Source organism: Epinephelus moara, chromosome 11 (assembly GCF_006386435.1).
Source record: "Epinephelus moara isolate mb chromosome 11, YSFRI_EMoa_1.0, whole genome shotgun sequence".
Lineage (NCBI taxonomy): Eukaryota > Metazoa > Chordata > Actinopteri > Perciformes > Serranidae > Epinephelus > Epinephelus moara.
Window position 1 is genome coordinate 13,969,757 of NC_065516.1, and position 20,840 is coordinate 13,990,596.

At 38.2% G+C, this 20,840-nt stretch overlaps 2 protein-coding genes across 12 annotated transcripts in view; one reads left to right on the top strand and one right to left on the bottom strand.

Annotated features, from left to right (window-relative positions):
* Positions 1-6,397, bottom strand: part of abi1a (abl-interactor 1a) — a 69,754-nt gene extending 63,357 nt beyond the window's left edge. For 5 of the 11 annotated variants that reach the window (XM_050057227.1, XM_050057229.1, XM_050057235.1 and 2 more), the window contains exon 1: positions 6,189-6,396. In XM_050057227.1, the coding sequence (XP_049913184.1) occupies positions 6,189-6,305 (117 nt within the window). In that variant the 5' untranslated portion in view covers positions 6,306-6,396. Of the gene's footprint in view, positions 1-6,188 lie in introns of all 11 variants that reach the window. The other 6 variants (XM_050057233.1, XM_050057231.1, XM_050057237.1 and 3 more) reach the window with 3 other exon arrangements.
* A 1,481-nt stretch (positions 6,398-7,878) lies between these two features.
* Positions 7,879-19,624, top strand: acbd5a (acyl-CoA binding domain containing 5a). The gene is made up of 13 exons (XM_050056778.1): positions 7,879-7,990; positions 8,311-8,437; positions 9,660-9,780; positions 10,446-10,518; positions 10,643-10,760; positions 12,092-12,328; positions 12,418-12,609; positions 14,432-14,526; positions 14,611-14,836; positions 14,947-15,149; positions 16,068-16,127; positions 16,322-16,431; positions 17,346-19,624. Exons 2-13 carry the CDS (start codon positions 8,341-8,343, stop codon positions 17,356-17,358), a joined length of 1,545 nt encoding a protein of 514 aa, XP_049912735.1. The 5' UTR covers positions 7,879-7,990; positions 8,311-8,340; the 3' UTR covers positions 17,359-19,624.
* The last annotated feature ends 1,216 nt before the right edge of the window (positions 19,625-20,840 follow it).

Genomic DNA, 20,840 nt, shown 5'->3' on the forward strand with positions numbered 1-20,840 from the left:
AAAATCTTAAATCTGATGAAGGCCACAAGCTGAAACATGTTGGTCCTACAATCAAGTTGTTCTAAATACTACAAGTGTTGCTGGAGTTTCCACGCCCAAGATTTCAAAATATACCAGCCACTCAATAGACAACCTATGGTTTTTTTTGGCTGGTGAGTGAAGCGAATATAGTAGCCACGTGCATATCTTACCAGCATTTGGCTCATGTCTGGTGCCAATTTCCAACCCTGAAAGTCTTCTAGTTCAAGAACTTTTGGTCCGTTATTCAATTAGTTGTTTAACAGATGATTACTGGTGTTCGATTTATTCATCAGTAACTATGTTTACATGATCATAATATTCCAGTATTTGCCCTCATTCTGAAAAGATTAAGCTGTTTACATGGCTAATAAAAATGAATATTCCACTGATAGTCCCATTGCTGCCGTGCATACTCAAATTAAGGTGTTGTTTATCACATCAAAATATGGAAAAGCAGAACGACTGGAACCACTTGTCATTTTGCTTCTCTGTGCCAAAATGTTTTTTTTTTCTTTTTAAGTTTTCCATCAGTGGCAGACTTGATCGATTGAGCAAACCCAGCCTTCCTCTTTCATTCTTTCAACCACCTCCTTGAAAAGGTCAGCATTGCATTATTTGCGCATATCCAGAAACCTGTTGATATCCAAGTCTTTCATGATGTTTGGTTTAGTTTATTCAAGAAGGGACGGTGGAAATTAATAAATACGCTTGGTATAAAAATGCCAGAATTAGCCAAGGGGCTATTTTTCATCTGTAGTCCCTTGGCCATAGTGTTACGCAAGGCTTCCTAAAATACAACTAAGCAAAAACACAGAAATAAACAGGGCGTACCATTTAAAACAGTTCTTTAAACACATTGAGAAAAAGGAAAAGAGTGTTTCTCCATCTGACCAGAAATTTGAGGTTTTTCTTTTGGGCATGCATCTCTATAATGAGTTGATTCGTGAACAATGCACAGAGCTGACTGTAAACAGACAAGAGGCTGTGTGTTGTAAACTGCGGTAAAACCCCAATTGAGACACATATTCCAAACGTGCAGTGCACATGTCCAAAGAATGCTCCTAAAACCTGAATAAATCTGACATATGCAACATGACTTCATCAGAGAAAGCTGCATTCAGAATAAGGCATGACTCAGAATATCCAAACAGACTGTGTTGTTTACATGACCCGCATCAAATTCAGAATATTATATTCGGGATTTTAGTGACAATGTGAACATAGTCATTGAAAATGTTCCATATTCATAATGCAAGGTTTGCTGCTTTTCTGTGTTTGGTATCAAGCTGTCAATGAGAGATTTTTTCTGTATAATGACTTTTAATAGATTACAATATCAATTGATTAAATGGGAGACTAATTTAGAAAGGAAATTAAAGATTATAAGCAGCCCCAAAGTTAACAAAATTATAATTCATAACAAGCAATACTTGGTCAATGAGTAAATATGTTAAAAAAAGGACTACAAATCTGACTGAGCTTTGGCTACAAGACATTTTTAAATGAGGTTGTGCTTCTCAGTGCCACGACTGGAACATCTGGAGCTACAGCAATTGATTAATCCACAGATTATTCAATCGATAAATAGTTTTGTCTATGAAATGTAAACAAAACAAGCCCGTGGCGACATCTTCAACATGCATGTTTTGTCGGACCATCAGTACAAATCAAAGATATTCAATTAACAATCATATGACAAAGAAAAGCTGCACATTGTCACACTTGAAAAACTGCAACCACTGAAAAAATAATCGTCACAACAGTTTCAGATCAGTTTTCTATCAATCAACAAATTCTTTCAGTTCCAGAAATATCAAATACAGTTTGAGCACAACTAAACTGTATGACTGCGTTTAACAAAGCAGCCCTCTCAGTGTGCCATGACAGCATGGCCAGGTGGCTCACTTTGCATACAGTGCACATGTCCTTGTCTCAGAGGTTAAACAACCTGACTCGCATCAATTAAAAAAAGTGAGCAAAACATTTCAAGGAGGCAGCAGGGATTGTTTTTTAACCTTATATAGTTAGAATATACAGGAACATATTAAAACACTAACCCCCACATTAATCAGAATAATCTGTGTACATGTGTCTTCATTTGAAAGGGTGGGTTTCTAAGGCTCTATTATAAGCCACTTCCTGACACAGTGAGAAGGCATTTCTAGGGATGTCAAGTCTCTGGAGTCAGCAGGGCAAACAGGAAGCATAGCCCTGACCCGTCAGTGTGTCATATGCCACACACACATGTCAAAACACTCCCTTGGACCAACAAAAGTCACCATCAAGTTGAGAAAGTAGGGCAGTGATCTGTCCTTGGTTAAACGCAGCTTTCACCATCTGCTTCAGTCTGCCGAGTCCACGCTGAACTCTCAGCGCCTCCATGACAAGAGCAGCGACAGAGAGGAGGAAGGAGAAGAAGGAGGGATGGAAATGTGAAGGAGGAGTGCCGAACAGGACGAGCCGATTCAAGCTGAGGCATGTTGATATGTGCTGGTTCAGTTCAGAGTGCACAGAGTGTGTGTGTGTGTGTTTCTATCAGAGGCAGACAGAGAGGGATTATGAAAAGTGCACTGTTAGTGTGACACTCACTTCACACAGAGCTCGCAACGTGCGCCAAAAAGCTTCAAATCCTGATTATTATTTTTTTACGTCAGCGCTTTAAAATAAGATGCTCCAAATCGGTTCGACTCATGAAACACAACTTTTCATAGTTAAAGTCAGACATCCATGCCTACTGTCCTCTATCCACAGCTGCATGCCAACGACATTTGAAGAAGTACTTTTTGTGCACTTCCTTTGCAGTTTACATCTCAGTAGTTTGGGTCTCAGAGGAGAGCTTTGGTCCCATGATGATCTAAATACTATTTTTGGAGCTTCTCCTGTTTACTGAAAGCAAACACTTTCTTTTCAGACCACACTTTGACACTCAATGTTAGCATTACGTGTAGAGTCTGGAATGTCTAAGCACCTCACAATGCCATTCAGACTACAATGGGATTATAAAATGATCTTGCTGCATCAAAATATTTGATTTTGATCCATAACTTACTGTGTGACTATTTGTTATGTTTAAAACACAGCATATTTTTAATGATTCATAATTAAAAGAGGAGAGAATTCCCACACTGTCCTTTAATTTTCAAGTAAAAGAACAGTGTGCAGGACTTCTCTTCTCTTGCACACCTCCTTCACACCTGTCTACAAGAAACTGAAGGTGTGCATGATTACAATCATTGGTCAGCTTGCCTCCATTATCTTTCATTATTACAGTAGCAGTAGAACATAAATATAATGCACATGTTAATGTCTGTTATGTTTCATCATCCGAATAGTGCAGCCTAAGGAACGTACAGCCCAGTCTTACAACTTTGTTACAGGCAATCATAATGCCGAAAACTGGGCTTAGAAATGACGGTTTTCTTTCAAGAGAGATTGCCAATGCATCTAAGAATCAATATTCCTCCACCCTTAATTACCTACATCTAATTTCTTACATAAAAAAAAAAACTACTCCAGGAACTAAATACGCTTTTAGTTCTTTATTTAGCAGGGATGTAGTCCACTCAGTTTAAATGCACTTATTGTTTGTCGCTTTGGACTAAATATGGTCCGAAATGAACAATTAAGTAGTCAGTATTGGCCTTAAAATCTAGGGCTGAGTATTGTTATAAATTTAAAACCATGTGCCAATACCCTAGTATTGGCACAAGATTTTGATGGAATAACACCTCAGAAAAAAGTCTGGCAGGAAGTCAAGGAGGAAAGGCGATGCATACGTGCAGGTGAGATACTCAGTGCAGCTGCATTTATTTTTAAATACTGCAGATAAGCAAACACAGTACGATATGATAACCATCCATTTTATATCATGATATAAACACAGTGTCAGCACACTGCTGCAACCCTAGCCAAAACAATTCCTCAGTTTTCATAGCTATATCAATGCCACGTGGGATTTCTCTTCTTTCTTTTTTCATTCAAGAAAAAAGCCAAATTTCTAAAATGTCAATATATCATTTGTAAAACTGTCTCAAAATTGTAAAATTATGATTAATTCAGGAGGGATATTGATCAAGAATGGGTAAACAAGACAACACTACAAAATATAGATGTGGCATTCAATGCCAGCTCAACAGTTTTTGATTCAATACCCAACCCTAAACAAATTAAAATGGGGGTTGGTCAAATGTCACTAAAAATAAGTACAAAATATTGACAAACACATGTCACAACATTTTAGTATTGACCTTAAAAACAAACACTAAGTTATTTCAAATTTTAAAAAATAGTGCCAATACAGTACCCAGGCTTTGCAGCCATAGCAGACTTTTTCCCATGTGACAAAATAAGTCAAAGTTCTCAAACTGTATCTAAAGAAAGGCTTCATGACTTCTTCAGATCATCAAGACTAAAAAGAACTACAAACCTGACCTGACATTTAACACCAACGCTTCGCTAACCCCTGACACAGACACATTTCTGTCAGCATGTAGGTTCAATACCCATCGCTAAATAACAGTAACAGTCTTGTCATTCCTTCAAAACTTCCAAAACGCTGTCACGCTGATTTATACAAAAGTAAACAAAATTCCATTGTTTCTGCTTTTATGAATACTGTGTCACTGTGGGAAATCACTTTGTAATGCCTCGATCTCGTGGTGTAAAGAAAATCCATAACAAGGAAACGCCCACATTTGTTTATTTCACTGTATCTGAACCACAGACTGTATATAATTATACATAATTACATACTGTCATTGACCTGAACTATCATGATAAATAAGTGCACAAAACTTGAAAAAGCAGCAGGGGGAAAAAGAAGCTTCATCCACTTCATTTTAAGGCTCATATATAAGATGACAACCTTCTCGTCCCGTAGTGTTTGTGTGGGTTATATCTGGCACAGAGCTTCAGAGCCTCACCACGCCAAAATCATCAGAGGACACAGAAGAAAACAAAATTACAGGGAGTCATTGGGGAGTACAGCTGGAATGGACACACCCTCTGAAGCTGATATGGTGGGATGTCTTCCTGCTGAAAAATGTTTCCCACCAACCACTGTTTGTCTGTCGCTCATTTTGTTCTCGGGGCTGTTTTTAAGAAGTGGCTTACCACTGAGATATTAGTGTTCAAATCGAAAACACAAAGCCTCCTGTGGCCACGGTGACACCGCTGTGAAGGTATGAAGCTAAGACACATATTTACTTTATTGTAGCTCAAATGCAGGAGCTTAATACTTAGCTACTTCATCATGAAAAGGACTTTAAACATGAACTCCAGGACAGATGTGAAGATTCATACAGGCCAGCACAGATTAAAGCAAGCCCTGTTAGAGTGAGTAAGTTGAGAAGGAGAAAAATCAATACCTCCAACCTTTATTGACCAACTAACAATGGTTTTACATTCCTCCCTCTGCCTAGTTGCAACCCTGCAAACCCTGCTCTTCTCACCATTAAGTCAAGCTTTCCATGCATGTAATATGCTTTAACGTGGCATTATGTGTTGTTTAATGGTTAAAATAATCATGCAGCACCAATTAAAGCCATGCACTGACATAACATTTGCACTGAGCGCTTACAAGTCCATAATGCAGCTCTCCACTGTAATATTCCTGTAGTATCCCAATGGGGACTTTTTGTGGTATTAAATGGTGAGTTTAATGACCTTATGGAATGTAATGGACTGCTATGTTGCTATAATATTCATGTAGACTTTGCAGTGTTAGTATGACATGTAGTTTCCCACCAGTGTAGTTATACATTTCCAGGCAGTGTCAGCATCATTTAAAGTGAACAAGCTGCAGTAAGTTTCCCGCTGGCGTCTTTAAAATTAAATAAAATAGCGGAAAACTTGGTGCTGTAAAACACACAGGCCTCCGTATCAGCAGTGAGAGTGGAAGCAGTTTCTGGACCGAGCCAGTGTAATAATAAAAAAAGTAGACACACCCTCTGTGTAAACGGGATAAATGTGATTAGGGAGGACCGAGCAGACAAAAGATAGCCAAATGTCCCATAGTTTTAAAGGCATCAAAGTGTTAGAAGAGCTCCAAGCTTTGGGCGGATGAGTCCAGCTTCTTTATCCACATTTCCTGTCCCAACAACCGACTCAATCCCGAGCTTTCCGCGACAAAAAGAGGCTGAACATAACGTGGAGGCTAACTCACTTACCTGGACATAATTGTTCTCGCAGTAGTCCGCTACTCTGGTCAGGTTTTGGTAACTCTCCACAAGCGCTCTTTTGCCGGCCGGAATCTCTTCCTCTAACAACATTTGTAGCTCTGCCATCTTACATCCCTCCGCAGAGCCTCCCTTCCCTCTGCCTTCCCTTTGATTGAAACAGCCACCAGCCCCAGCTCTGCCTCGAAAAAAAAAAGAAAAAAAAAATTCTCCGCCTGCTATTGTGGGATTCCTGCCCTCAGTATGGCGTCACCTCCACCCGGAGATCGTCTGTAATGGGAGGAGCAGTCGCTCGGTGCTTTAAAAGTGGGACCAGTGTTTGTGCTGCAGTTTGGGCCGGAACTACTAATAATGTACAAATAATTATGGAAGTAAATGCTCGAATAAGTGAATAAATAAACAAATAATAAACTAATAATAATAATAATAATAATAATAATAAAGACTTTTTTTTTTTTACATCAGTTGATATGTTATATATTTATATATTAAAATGTTTATATTAATACATAAATAATTATATAAGTTAATACTTTAAAAATGTAGAATAATAAACATAGTATGTATATCAATTATAAAAATAAAAGTGTTATATGGAATGTAGAATAAAGAATTATATAATAAAATGCTAAAATAAATTAATAAAGAAATAATTATATAATTTAACATTCATATAAATTAATAATTATAAATTATGAAATAAATTATTAAATAATTATATAATGTAATGTTCACATAAATAAATAAGTCAGTAAATAAATAACTAAAAATAATATATATAAATAAAATAAATATATAATAAAATGCTTAAATAAATAAATAAATATATAATTTAATTCTCAGATAAAGAAGAAAATAAGTAAGTAAATAAATAAATAAAATGCTGAAATAGATGAATATATACATATTTATCAGTTCAAATAATTATCTGGTGAAATTCTTAATTGTCACCATAAATGAATAAATCACAAATTAAATGAGACATTAAATATATAAATGTATAAAATTTGTCTGTGTATTTATCAGAGACTGTATAAAAATATGTATTTATGTATATACTTACACATCTGTATACTGATGTATGCATTTGTACATTAATTGATTTATTCACATATTCATTTGTTTACACATTTATCCATCTGTATTTTTTATTCATTTATTCTTTCATTTATCCATAATGTAAATCACTACAGCAGTTATTATTATTACTATTGTTGTTGTTGTTATTATTATTATTATTATTATTATTATTATTATTAATAATAATAATAGTAATAATGAATTACAATTTTAGATCATGTCGATTGACTAATAAATTAATCGACTAATTTCAGCTCTGGATATCTTACAACTTGTGGTACTCGAAAATAAAAACAAAGTGAGAGGTCTTGCTTTTCGTTCCCGTCTACCTATCATCATCCGTCCAACTGAAGAAAAAAAATCATGGATCCCGAGTAGAGCATGATGGTAAATGTAGTTTTACTCTAAACTGTGGGGATTCATGCTATTTATTCAAGATTACGTCGAAATATTTTTACCATATCATTCTTATTTTTCACTTATTAATAGTTTTTTAGTTTCTCACTGAAATCCTCTTTCAATAACATTTCCACCAAAAGCGTTATAGTAGCCGAGGAGGATTTGTGGGGATTGTAGGCAATAGCGAAATCCGGTAGAAAACCACAACTCCCAGAGTACACCTAAGCCAAGCCTCATTACACTGTTCATGGCGTCTGGTCGAAGGCTAAAGACAGGTCGCCGTCTGACAAACAGATAGGCCGTTGACTTTAACGGTAAGTATCATCGGTTTCGGGCTTTTCCGTCGACAGTTTGGAAGTTTATTTTGTATTTAGCACAGATATGTTGGCAGTTAGACGTGTGTCGCAGAGCAGACGATGTGTCCTAGATACACAACAGCCTCCTACTGGTGGTCATAACATACTGTAAATACAGTAACTGCCAAGTTTAGCTAGTCGCATTAGCATTGCAAAAGTCTGGATATACACGCCAGAGTTGTATCAAGAGTTAGCATATATGCTATTGTGGACGTTTTGGCATATTCTTGTTCTCGTGTGATGTTGCAGTGGTGTGTTTGTTTACTGTCTGTCTGTAGGTTTTGTGTTGACTGTCTCAGTGTGACACAATGGAGGTGGAGAGTGTCAAAGTGGAAGATGAGAGGCGTTTGACAGTGCTGAGATTTGAGGCTGCCGTTAAAGTCATCAAGAGTTTAGCCCCGGATGGTAAGTGAGCAAACCAGTCTATATGCATATCATTTAGGCCAGTTCAACCAGTTCACGGCTTTAACATAAGGGCACAGGCAGAATGGTGTCAGACCTAGCTTGGTGCAGTGCCACAGCTTTGGGTGTTGTGCGACTTAAAAGGCATAATCCACTTTACTAACAGTGTGCAGAGATTTACCTTATAGCCTGCAGTCAACAACTCCATGCAAAAATCACAACAGTCACTTTTTAAAGGTCCAGTGTGTATAATTTAGGGGATGTAGTGGCCTCCAGCAGCTAGGACTGCAGACTGCAAGCAGCTAAAACTTCTGCTGGTTATAATTTATTCATTGATTATTATTAAGTAGGTTTTTTAGGAGCCAAATCAGAGGTCTCTTCTTCTTCAAAACAAATAGGTCAGGTGAGTAAAACCAGTAAAAGCACTAAATAAAGCAGGTTGCAGATGGCCTGCTAGCACAGCACCTGCAAGTGTGTGCTCACTTTATTTTGATCCAGAAGTTCAGGAGGTTTTTACTGGGAGCTGAATTATCCGCAGAGATCTCCTCCTCTCCAAAACAAACAGATCAGGCATTCAGTCTGCTGAAAACACTGAATAAAGCAGTTTCACATTACAAATCAATGTTTCTCTGATGCTGTTTTGGATGTAAGAGGCAGGTTGCTTACCTAGTACCTGCTAATTTATCGTTGGCTTTTTTTCTCGGATAACTTAAGATCTGGACGTTTAGAAGGTTGTTACCAGGAGCTGAATTATCCACAGAGGTCTCGTCCTCTCTAAAACAAACAGACCCAGTGATTTAAATCACTAAAAATACTGAATAAAGCAGGTTCATGTTAAAAAACTGGCGCTCTCTTCGCAGAAGGGTGCTAACTACAGTTAGCAATGCGAAAACATGAATGGCCCAATCCAGAGCCAGTGTTTGGTTTGTCCAATATGTTTCTGCAATCCTCGTGGATGTTGCACAGCTTCCTATAAAGATACAAATGAAAGGTAATGAAACCACAACGATTCTTTTTTTCAGGTGAATACACACAAAAGAAAACAGACTTATTATGTTTCATTTCTGCCGCTATATTCCCCTAAATCCTGCACACTGCTCCCTTAAAGTCTGTTGTGTCTCAGAGACTTTGCAGATTTGTAAGAGATAGGAAAAAAGTAGGAATTGTGCTTATTAAACATTTGTTTTGCACATTTTCAGTATAAAATGTCCTCCATTTTCCTCAGGTCCCTTTCAGCCGTCCAACGACATGATGCTCAAGTTCTACAGTTACTATAAACAAGCCACTGTGGGCCCGTGCAATATACCCCGACCTGGCTTCTGGGATGCAGTTGGCAAAGCAAAATGGTAAAGACAAAAAGAAATGCACAGTCATTCAGTATGTTTTTATTTTTGCCCCAATGCGTTCAGGTTTCTCACATGCTTTGTTGGGAACATATGAGTGTATTTAATTACAGTATTTTCTGTGGTTCTATCACAGTCTTCAAGGCAAATCATGACATTTAATCTGGATAAGCCACTGTTGGCTGAAATAAAAACAATGTTTAACTTGTGCATGTTGCACAACATGTTGCTTCTGGGCCGCTTCAGTCTTACTGTGCAAAACAAGACAGAGCCACATGCACTCCACTGGGTATTTGTGACCCACGGCGTCCCCCATTTTAGTCTCCAGTTGTGTTAGGTGATCTGTGGACTCTTGGAATGTAACCTCTTACCCACTAAGCTGCTGTTTCTCTCATTACATCAGGGTGGGGTTTCGCAAGTTCATCAGGAAATTGTAAAAACACCTAGTGAGGGAATAACTCTAGTTACTGCTGAATGGTTTCTGTCGGCCTTTGTCCCTCAGCTAACGGAGGACATATTGACCTCCAATAAAGTGGCCTTGTCGACAAAGTTGAAAACTGGCACATGAGTGTTCAAAACCAATCTTTAGGATGCAGATGTTTTACTTTTTTTTACTTGATTAAAGGATGTAATAATGCAGTTTATTTATTTATTGCTTATTTATTCAGGGATGCTTGGAATTCTCTTGGAGATATGCCAAAAGAAGAAGCGATGGCAGCGTATGTTGATGAAATGAAGCTGGTATGTTACTTTTACAGACGATTTAACAGTTTTATTATATAAGAATACAAGTGATTTGATAGACAAAACTGTGGACTCATGGACTGTCACTGACATTGCATCTGTTGCTGTGTGTGACGCAAAGATCCTGGAGGGTATGCCCATGACGGACGAGGTGGAGGAGCTCTTACGCGTCCTCGGCCCGTTCTATGAGCTGATTGACGAGAAGAAAAAGATCACACAGATATCAGACCTGAGCACAGGTAGGTTTGATTCACCTCTCACTTTGTTTGTGATGTCAGAAACAACATGTGGAGCTTAACCTTTTATAATTTGCCTCTTGTCATATGCTCAGCCCGTTTGACACAGTTTGCTAGGCAACTGGAAGGCAAGTATATGACTGAGTCTGGTGGTATAGTTTAGTGCTGGTCTGGTGTTGTAGCTCAGACGCTTTTGGTGCTTGTTGTTATCAGCAGTCGTGTTGTGCATGCTCAGTTAGTGCTATAGAACATGGAGCTTAGCACATTCTTTGCCATCAGAAATAGATGCTTTCATTTGATACAGGTAAAGCCAAACTTAATGTGTGCTTAGTTGGCACTGACTTTAAAATTGTGTCTCTCAACCTCATGTAAATAGATTATTTTGATTTAATTATAAAGTAGGGAAAGTGTTATTAAAGGAGAACTGTGATATTTTTCAAACCAAACCCTAATTTCCCATGTTTTTGTGTCTAAGTGAATTTTTGAAATTGGTCTGTGTTCCAAGAGAGTGCTGCAGCCAGCAGCGGTGAAACAGGCTACAGTGTAACCATTCGGGGCGTGTTCACGCCGACAATTTTCATTCATTAAAAGTGTTTGTTTTTGCCACTCACTGGCTCACATTATTCTTTTGAGTGTCTGACAACATTACAGAAAGGGCCCTACAAAGAAATTAAATGTTTTTCCTTCCCAATTGCTTGTTCCAAGCTGTTTTCTGTACTCGTTAAAGGAGATGTTTTGCTTTGAAATTAAATACATTTTTTACATTGTTAAAATCTTCGTAATTGTCAGCCATGACATTAAAAATCTTCTAGATTATAATAAGATTTTTAATAAGATTTGCTTTCTGTACTCCAACACAAACTATTACTGGCACTTCTCTCTTCAACAGTCACTTGCGTTTCTGTCGTTTTCTTCCGTCACCTCGTGAGATTTCAGAATGAGTCTTCTCGGTAGCTAGACTTAGACACCAAACAGATCGGAGCAAGTGAAAGGTACGGGAAAATGTTTAATTTTTCCATATTATCCTTTCTGTAATGTTGTAATACACTAATAAAAAAATCTAAACCTGTCAGTGGCAAAAACAAGCACGTTTAATGGACATAAGTTGAAGGGGCGCACCTGTGCCGAGTGGTTACATGTTAGCCTATTGTCTGCGACAGGCTGCAGCCTTCTCTCTCAATACTGGACCAAAAACAATCGTCACTTAGACACAAAAACATGGGAAAATAGGGTTCAGGTTGGAAGAAACCCTGTATCGCTTTAACATTACCTCAAAGGAAGCATTGTCTTTTGGGATTTGCTGTGTTGGAATTAAATCCATTTTTGTTGCTCAGGATTTGGCACAATGTTGAATTCAATGCCGTCAAAGAGCGTCGCAAAGAGCATCGTCAGAACGATGGAAATGAACGGCACTCTGGAGACCCGTCCTGCCAGGCTCAAATCAAAGGAAGTGAAGGAAATGTCAGAGGAAGAAATACAAGAGGAGGAAGAAGATGAAGACGAGGAGGATGAGGAAGAGGAGGAGGAGGAGGAAGAAGAAGAAGAGGAAGTGATAAGGGACGTCAAAAAAGGTGACAAAGTTATAAAAACTACATCAGAAAATAATGCAAGAAGAAACCATTCAATTGACGTGATTTTGTTTGTTGGGGTTTTATTTCAGATAAGAAATCAGCAGCGTCACAGCCAAAGAAAAAAAGTTCAGCCAGGAGACACAAAGTGCCGCTGTCAAACGGTAAAGTGGCCAACGGGGTCACCCATCTGACCAATGGGAGTCATTCCAGGGCCGCTCTGAACAGTGACAACTCTCAGGAGGGGTCAGTTGGCGAGCCTGTGCTCAACGGTCACCACACAGGTAAGGAACACCGAGTTCCATGATGGCACGTCCTGTTCTAGTTTGAAGTCCCAATGAAACACCTTCTGTACTGTGACACATTTCCCATTCAAACTGAATATTCATGCAGTATACAGCAACAAGAAAGATTTAAACAAAATTATTAGCATTTGATTGGACCGCTAAAAATTGGGCGGGCTTAGAGTATAGTGCAGTGCAGAGCTACAGCAGACTGTTGGCTCTACACACACCTCCCACACCTGGAGCACGTTCAATCTGAACTGTTCAGCTCCAGGTGGAACAACATGTTTTCTTCGAAATGGTTTGCAGTGTACTTTGAGGTATGTTCGGTCTCTCGTCAGGTGGGTATGTTGGAGCTGTTCCCAAATCAGCAGCAACGTGTGTATAAAGACAGTTCGCTTGCACAACACAAAAGGGTGTTCAGCTCTACAGTTTCCCATTTAAATAAACGCTTTGCCACATTTTGTCAGGGCTGAACGCACCCGTGTTGTTAGATCAGGAGGAGGACGAGGAATAAATGAAGGCATTAGACCTCACCTGCATTGTTTTGGAAATGAAAACAAAGGTTTTGCCCATTGATATCGAAACACACATATCTCCCTATCTCTCCCTATATTGCTCTTTTAGCTACTACAGCCCACAAATGGTCTCATTTGATTGGATGTACTCTTGTAAACGGCTCTGAGTGCAGCATAAAGGCCTTTAAACACCGGCGACATGACAAATTAATGACATGAAAATGCAAAACACTCACCTGCGAATATTTTGCATCAAAACTGACAGCGATGTGAATTTGCAACAGTCGCAACACTTCTTTAATAAAAGATTAGAGTAGATTCATTTTGAGTGAATTTTAGTTCCCTCTGGTTAACAGTTACACAATGTCTGTGTCTAGGGCTTTTATTGTGAAAGGTAAAAGGAAAGTGACTGGTTCTGGTATGGGCTGCGTCTGTCAAGATTGGTAGAACCAATAAAGTTTACATTCTTGGTTTACACAAGCCTCCATGTTGCTGTTTGGAGATGCTGCTCCACACATTGTCTTTATCATTTTTGTCCTTTCTCATAAAATTCAGAGTGCCGAGAAACACAGACAATCAAAAGATCTGACATCGCTGTGATGTGACGTCTGTTCCGCGCAACATGATTGGTTGATGTCTTTATTTGTGCTGCAAAAGTTCTGAAAAATCAACTCCAAAAAAATATTACACCGCTTTTTCACTGCGTAACATTCACGTTCTGTGTGTTGAAAAAATGTATTGACGTGTGTATTAATTGCACAAAAAACCACAGTGTTGTGTAAAGGCCATAGGTCATCAAACATTTTAAGACAGGGATTATGATTTAAAAATACTCTGATACAGATTTTTTGGCATATATTTGGCATCGAACAAGAGATATATTATTAATTAAAGCAGCATTAAAACTGGGAAAATGTACTTTGCATTTCACTCTGTCTTAAAATCTGGCATTAGTAAATGTCCTGTTCTGTTACTGAGGACTCTGTACTCACCTCACCCGCTGCCTGTGACTGCCCGTGCTGGTGTATCAGCGCACCATGTGATCAGATAATCTGCTAAGCTTCATTCCCAGAGCTGTGGCAACTCAGCAGATACACTGAATCTTAACACTTTACACGTCAGCTGCTCCTGGGACAGTTTTAATGGACTAAACTAATGGCTCCCCTGAAATGGCACACAAAGCCCCCAAATAAAGTAAACACTGCCTTTCCTCCATGTCCCTCTGTTAATGATGGTGCAGTTTACTCTGCATTAAAGTGCTTAGCTTTTTTCCTCCCTATTTGTGCCCTCTGTGCTGATCTCAGATCCCAGTGTAGGCGTGACTGGTCCCAGCCACCTGGCCAGTGACTCAGACAGCGAAGTCTACTGTGATTCTGTGGACCAGTTCGGCCAGGAAGAGGCAAGTAAAAACTGAAAACCACTTGTGCAGTGGTGGTTGCTCTTGGTTCGTCGTTGATTAATTTTTATTGTGCATCTTCTCCAGAATTCAGAGCATAACCGCTCTTTGGACGACCTGGAAGAAGAGGAGAACCACGTTCTTCCACCTCTGGAGGAGCCACAGGCAACACAGGAGCTCCAGGAGGATGTTCACGGTGCACCGCAGGGCATCAGGTGTGGGGGAGAGGACGGAGAGAACGGTGGAACAATGTCACAGAGACAGAGACTGAATGTAGACATGCCGAACAGCTCTTTGGTCAGAAGAGGAAGAGGTAAGGTCGCCCTAATAGGGCGTCAGTACTTTGGTTTGACTGTGTTTTGCAGTCTGCATGGCGTTCTGAAGAGAGCTACTGAACGTGTATTAATTACGAATCATTTTTAGGCTCCAGGTCTCCAGGCCGCAGCTCTGGATCTCTGATGCCTACGTACAGTGGCGGACATGGGGATGGGGACCGCTGGGGAGGATCAACAACACCTGGGGGGAGCCTGAATGAGCAGATAGTTGTGGCATTGACGAGGCTGCAGGAGGACATGCAGAGCGTTCTGGAGAGGCTGCACACTCTGGAGGCTCTGACTGCAAGCCAGGTCAGACGAGTCAGACGAGTCCGTCCTCTCACTCATTAAAGGAATAAGGGCTCCAAAAACACCACATTTTGTTCCACCTTCTCAAATATGAATATATTTTAGTTTTATCTGTGTTTACAATAGGAATTTGAGGAATAGGAATTTTTGTGTTGTTGTCGAACAAGATAAGCAATATAAATATGTCAAATGTTTAAACAACTACCTGAGACTACTTTCAGCATTTAACTCGCAAATAAAGGAAGAGGGCAGTATTCTAAAATGACATGTGTAGCACACTAGTATTAAGTAAACCTGCCAAAAAACTAGATGTATCCTAATGATATTTCTGTAAATTAAGTAGTTTTATTCCCATCTAAAAATAGCTTCCTGGGGCAGACAAGCTGTTTGAAACCACTGAGGAGCAACTTCAGTAATTATAAAATGTCAGTCAATCACAATATTTTAATTGAATCAATATGACATTAATAAAATCATGCATATAAAAATGTCTATGACTGGGGCGTCGGTGGCTTAGTGGATAGAGCAGGCGCCCCATGTACAAGGCTGTTGCCGCAGCGGCCCAGGTTCGACTCCAGCCTGTGGCCCTTTGCTGCATGTCACTCCCTCTCTCTCTCCCCCCTTCACAGCTAACTGTCCTATCAATTAAAGGCATATATATATATATATATAATTATATATATATATATATATAAAAAAGTGTCTATGACATGAAGTGTCAGAGTACACATCAACTCAGATCTGGCTAAGTTGTGATTTCAGTGTGCAGATGACGCCTTTTAGACAGAAGATAAGGGGTCTGTACTTTGGTACTGTCAACAACACACTGCAGACAGATACTCACTGAAACATTCATACTTGAGCGGTGTCTACCTTTTCCTTTGACAAAAAGTATAAAGACTTTTTTTTATGTCTCTGCAGGCAAGATCAATGTCTCTGTCTCCAACTTATGCATCACCTCCAGTGAATAAGAGGAGTCAGGTAAACTGTTTACAATACATCACTGTTTGTTCTTTGACTGATTAAGAAAGAAAGCTTCCTTTTTATATCCTACACCAGCTGAAATAATGTTTTGTGATCATTTGCAGGAACCTAATTAGTAAGTCAGTAGTTTGACGAACCAGTTTTATTTAAAATAATGCTAATTCTTATTTATTCTTCACGTTGTCCCTCAGAAACCATCCTGGTGGCCTTTCGACATCTCTCCGACCAGTTTGGCCTTTGCTGTTGTATGGCCATTTGTGGTTCAGTGGCTTATTCACCTGTATATGCAGAGGAGGAGAAGGTATTATTTTACTGAAATTTAAAGGAATACTTCACTCCCCAAATGACCACTTGCATATTAGTTGCTCACCCAGTGTAACTTTGAATTTGTGAAGAAAACTTTTTCTCGCATACCTCCAGGGAATGAAGAATGAAGGTGAAAATTCTTGATGGATTTAAGTCATAGGGGTCCACGTTTAACAACAGCAAAACTATATCAGTACATCTGTTAACAAACTCTCACACAACTCGTGCAGTATAATCCAAGTCTCATTTATCCAGTATGCTCGGTACTTTCCAAACAGACAGCCCTTTCTGATGGGGAACTAAACTCTCTCAAAGCTAAACTCCATTGACAAGAATGGTAATTTTACCTCGCTGAACACTGGAGCTGCTGGTCTACCACTGCCTCAATCAGATAATTTGTGTAATTGTATAACTTAAGTGTTTTAAAAGGTTAGTTTAGATTCACCAAAGTCAAACAATAATACAAACAAACTATCGATCAAGACAGCGGTAGACCAGCAGCTTCCCTGTTCAGTGAGGTAAATGTCTGTTTTTGTCAATGGAGTCTGGCTTTGAAGAGAGCATAGGTAAGTTTCACTTTCAGCTTGGTTTTCTGTCTGTGTGGAAAGTACTGAGCTTACGACTGGATAATGAGACTTGGACTATACTGTATGAGTTGTGAGAGTATATAGTTTTGCTGGTGTTAAACATGGACCCCTATAACTTTAATTCATCAATTAAATTGATTTTTGGATTCCTTATTCACTGTTGAGGCATGCGAGAAAAAGTTATTTCATGAGTTCAGCATTACACAGGGTAATTGATAAACAATTGATAATTTGGGGGATGAAGTATTCCCTTAAAATTGCAATCTTCCACCATTTCTCGCATTACCCAATGTAACTCATTACATTTCTCCTTCTTTAATAGACGGACCAACTGAATCTGCTCTCACCCAAACACCCATGGGCATAGACGATAATGAGGAGTCCTCTAAATGTCTGGTCGGGTTGCTTATGGCTGTAACTCCCCCCTGCTTAGACCCACAGCCCAGTAATTTGCTTTTGCACTATAAAGAAGGCACCTAGAGTAATGAATGGGAGGACGATTTCTCTTGAGCGTGTTGTAAGGTGGATGTGAAATCAGATAGAAACATGAATGTATGGGTTTAGAGCCTGTGATGATACAAGCTTTTTCAAGATGATACCACTGTACTGGAATATTTTTTTCTGTAAACAAAAGGTTTGTGTTGAGAGGGGGAACCTAAAGTTGTGATGTTGTCAGCGTGTTTATAAACCAACTACAGCAGCTTCCCGATTATTTCCATATCTAAGGCTGTGTTGCACATCATATGGGCCTGATACTTTAGTTTGAGTATAGATGCTTGATGTGGTTATAAATTGTCACAATTCACTTTCATTAGACGCCCAGGCAATGCTGCTATAATAAGATGTTGTAATAACTAGTTTAGGCGGGAGGATTGAATGTAATTATATATTGATGTGTGTAATTCTTTTAAATTCTGAGAATAAGTTAATATTTATTGCTTTTAGCAAGTTATAATGAAGGCATTGTTGGCAAGATTGCAGCTGTGTGAATGAGGTTTATGTTTAAAGTGACCACTAAATGTTGTTTATGGAAGCGTAATGCATTCACTTGAGAGAAAAGAAAATGGAGAGATAGATAAATATATATTTGCCCTGTTTCTCTGAATTGACGATATTATTATAATTTTGAGAAAAGTTTTACGACAAAAAAATTATGCTCTTTTCCTGAATTAACGAGATAATGTCGTAGATTGTCATTTTTCTGAAACATCCAGGTAATTTCATAAATTCTCGTTTTTACTGAATTCACAAGATTGTGTCAAAGTCTCATTTCTCAGAATTAATGAGATAATTACGTCAACTCTTGTTTTTCTGAATTAAGGAGACCATGTCGAAAAGAGGTCAGGTAATTTCACATTTTTCTGAGTGAACAAGATATTTCATCAAATCGTCCTTTTTCTGAATTTACAACTTAATGTCGTAATTAACAACATTCCTAAATTATTGGGATTAAGTTGTTAATTCTCGTTCTTGTTTTTCCGAATTAACGAGACCATGTAAAATTCTTGTTTTCCTAAATTAATGAGACATAGTTCAAATTTCTCTGAATGAAAGAAATATTGCCGCAAAATTACAACATAATGTCATAAATGTCATAATGTCTTGTTTTTCTAAATTAACAAACTCATGTTGTAAGTTCAGGTTTCTCTGAATTAATGAGATATAGCCATAAATTCTTGTGTCTATAAATTAACGAGATAATGAGGTAAATTTTTTGTGTTTTTGAATCTACAAAATTATCTCGTAAATTTTCATTTTTCCGAATTAACAAGATCATCTCGTAAAGTCTTTTTTTTTTAATCAGAGATAATAATCTAATTTAGAAAAACACAGCAGATTTTTTCCTCAAGTGAACGAACATATAACGCTTCCGTATAGCTTTGTATAGGTTAGACAAGGTTAGCGAGACTTCTCATCACCTGTCCTGATGCATATCAGTCTGTGCTTTATGTCAAAGTGGACTCCACTTTAAATTGTTTTCCAAATAGAAGAAGTGCCTCAACATCATAAGGTACACTCATACTGTAGGCGGTGTTATGATTTCTTACATTAACACATTGTAGCATAACTGTTCCAGTGCTGGACCAAATGAACATGAATCATAACTACCCAGTGAGCCATAAGGTGGTGAGAATCTCTGACAACCTCATCGTCCACTCAGCTGATTATTAATGTATAACACTTGTCGCTGTCTGTGTTGTTTACGCTGTCACGTTTTTCTATATTGTATAATTTTAATGTGTGATGTAATATGTTTGTACAAATAATTGTGGAAAGATTTTGTGTGAGTGACAGTAATCATTAATTGTTTGCAAAGCAGTGTGACCTATGTAAATTGTAAACAAATAGCTGTACAGTTCAGATGAAAATGCAGTATTTTAATTGCATTCCCATGTTTTATTAATATAGAATACTATATCATTTACAAAGATGTGCATCTGCAATAGCACTAATCTTTCCAGAGCCATTATGTTTTAATAAAAAAAGTAATAGTTTACCTTTCTACTGAAATGTACTAAGGCTTTCTCACCCTCTCTGCCTGTGGATAGAGTGGTGTTTGCATGTGATAATCCAAGCCTCAAATAAAGTTTTCATAAAGCATTTTCATTTGTCCACATTACTTCAAAGACACCGTTTGACATTTTGGGAAATATGTTTATGCTGTTGTCTCAGAGTTAGATGAGATTGAAAATGCTTTCATGTTTGTACAGTAAAGATGTCAGGGTTTCCAGGGGTCCTTGAAATCCTGGAAAGTTTGTGAATTTGAGGGGGAAAATTAAAGGCTGTGAAAGCTTCAGACATGACATTGGTGATTGAAAATACTTAAATTTATATTTTTTTTGTGCAAGAATATTACTTGAGGTTCTTTTTTTTTTAAACTTAATGTTGCTTAGGTTAAGTTGAACTACCCCCAACTTTTACTTTAGCAGCACTTGGCTGCAGCCCAGAGTGGCAGCTTTTCATAGACATTGCATGGGAGCTCACTGCATGCTGCATTTTTCTATTACTACTACTTCTGCTGTCTACATGTTTGTCTCCCAAGTCCCACGTCATTTTTTAAAGCACCACCTACGTCGAGAAAATGTGACATTTAAGTTCTTGTTTGAGTGACTGAAGTAATGCCATGTTAGGTCCTATAATTGAAGGGAATAAGGCGGGCAAAGTCCCTGAAAAGTCTTTGAATTTGATGCTTTAAAAAAGCACAGAAATGCTGGACGTATCATACAGGTAGCAGACAGTTAGCTTAGCTCAGCACAAGATGGAAACAGAAGGAAACAGCTAGCCTGGCTTAATTAAAAGGTATCAAAATCTGCATGACTATGCCAACAAATAGTATCTCCTGTAAAACACACAATAAAAAAACACATAATATAGACCTGCTTTGGACAGAGCCAGAATAGCTGTTTTCAGTCTTTGTGCTAAGCTAGCTAGCTAACCAATGCTTGGTTGAATGGTTGAAATTAAGAACTTTTAAAGATATTTTGTGAGGAAATTGATACTGACAATACTGGACAAATCATCTTTTATATTATTCAAGCATTGCAGATAAGAATAAAAGTTAGTAACTAGCTGTATATGTGATCCCGTGCAGAGGTATGTTTTATGTAGGAGTCTGATTATAAAGCGTGTAGGAGTATGATTATAAAGCGTGTTAGGTCAAACTACATTTTGCTGACATGTAGTGCAAGTATACAGTAAAAAGTATTATGTTAAGTGGTAGGTTTAAAGATTTGTAACATTAAAGATGTGGACTTTCACGCAGAAGAGCTTGACTCATTTTAAGAAAAAAAAAAAAAAAGGGTTTCCAAATTTAATG

Bases quoted from the DNA above. Each gene is read 5' to 3' on its own strand.
- acbd5a (XM_050056778.1), top strand. From the start codon at position 8,341: ATGGAGGTGGAGAGTGTCAAAGTGGAAGATGAGAGGCGTTTGACAGTG. The intron at 14,837-14,946 runs GTAAGGTCGCCC...AATCATTTTTAG, and splicing joins TTTGGTCAGAAGAGGAAGAG to GCTCCAGGTCTCCAGGCCGC. The intron at 16,128-16,321 runs GTAAACTGTTTA...GTTGTCCCTCAG, and splicing joins CAGTGAATAAGAGGAGTCAG to AAACCATCCTGGTGGCCTTT.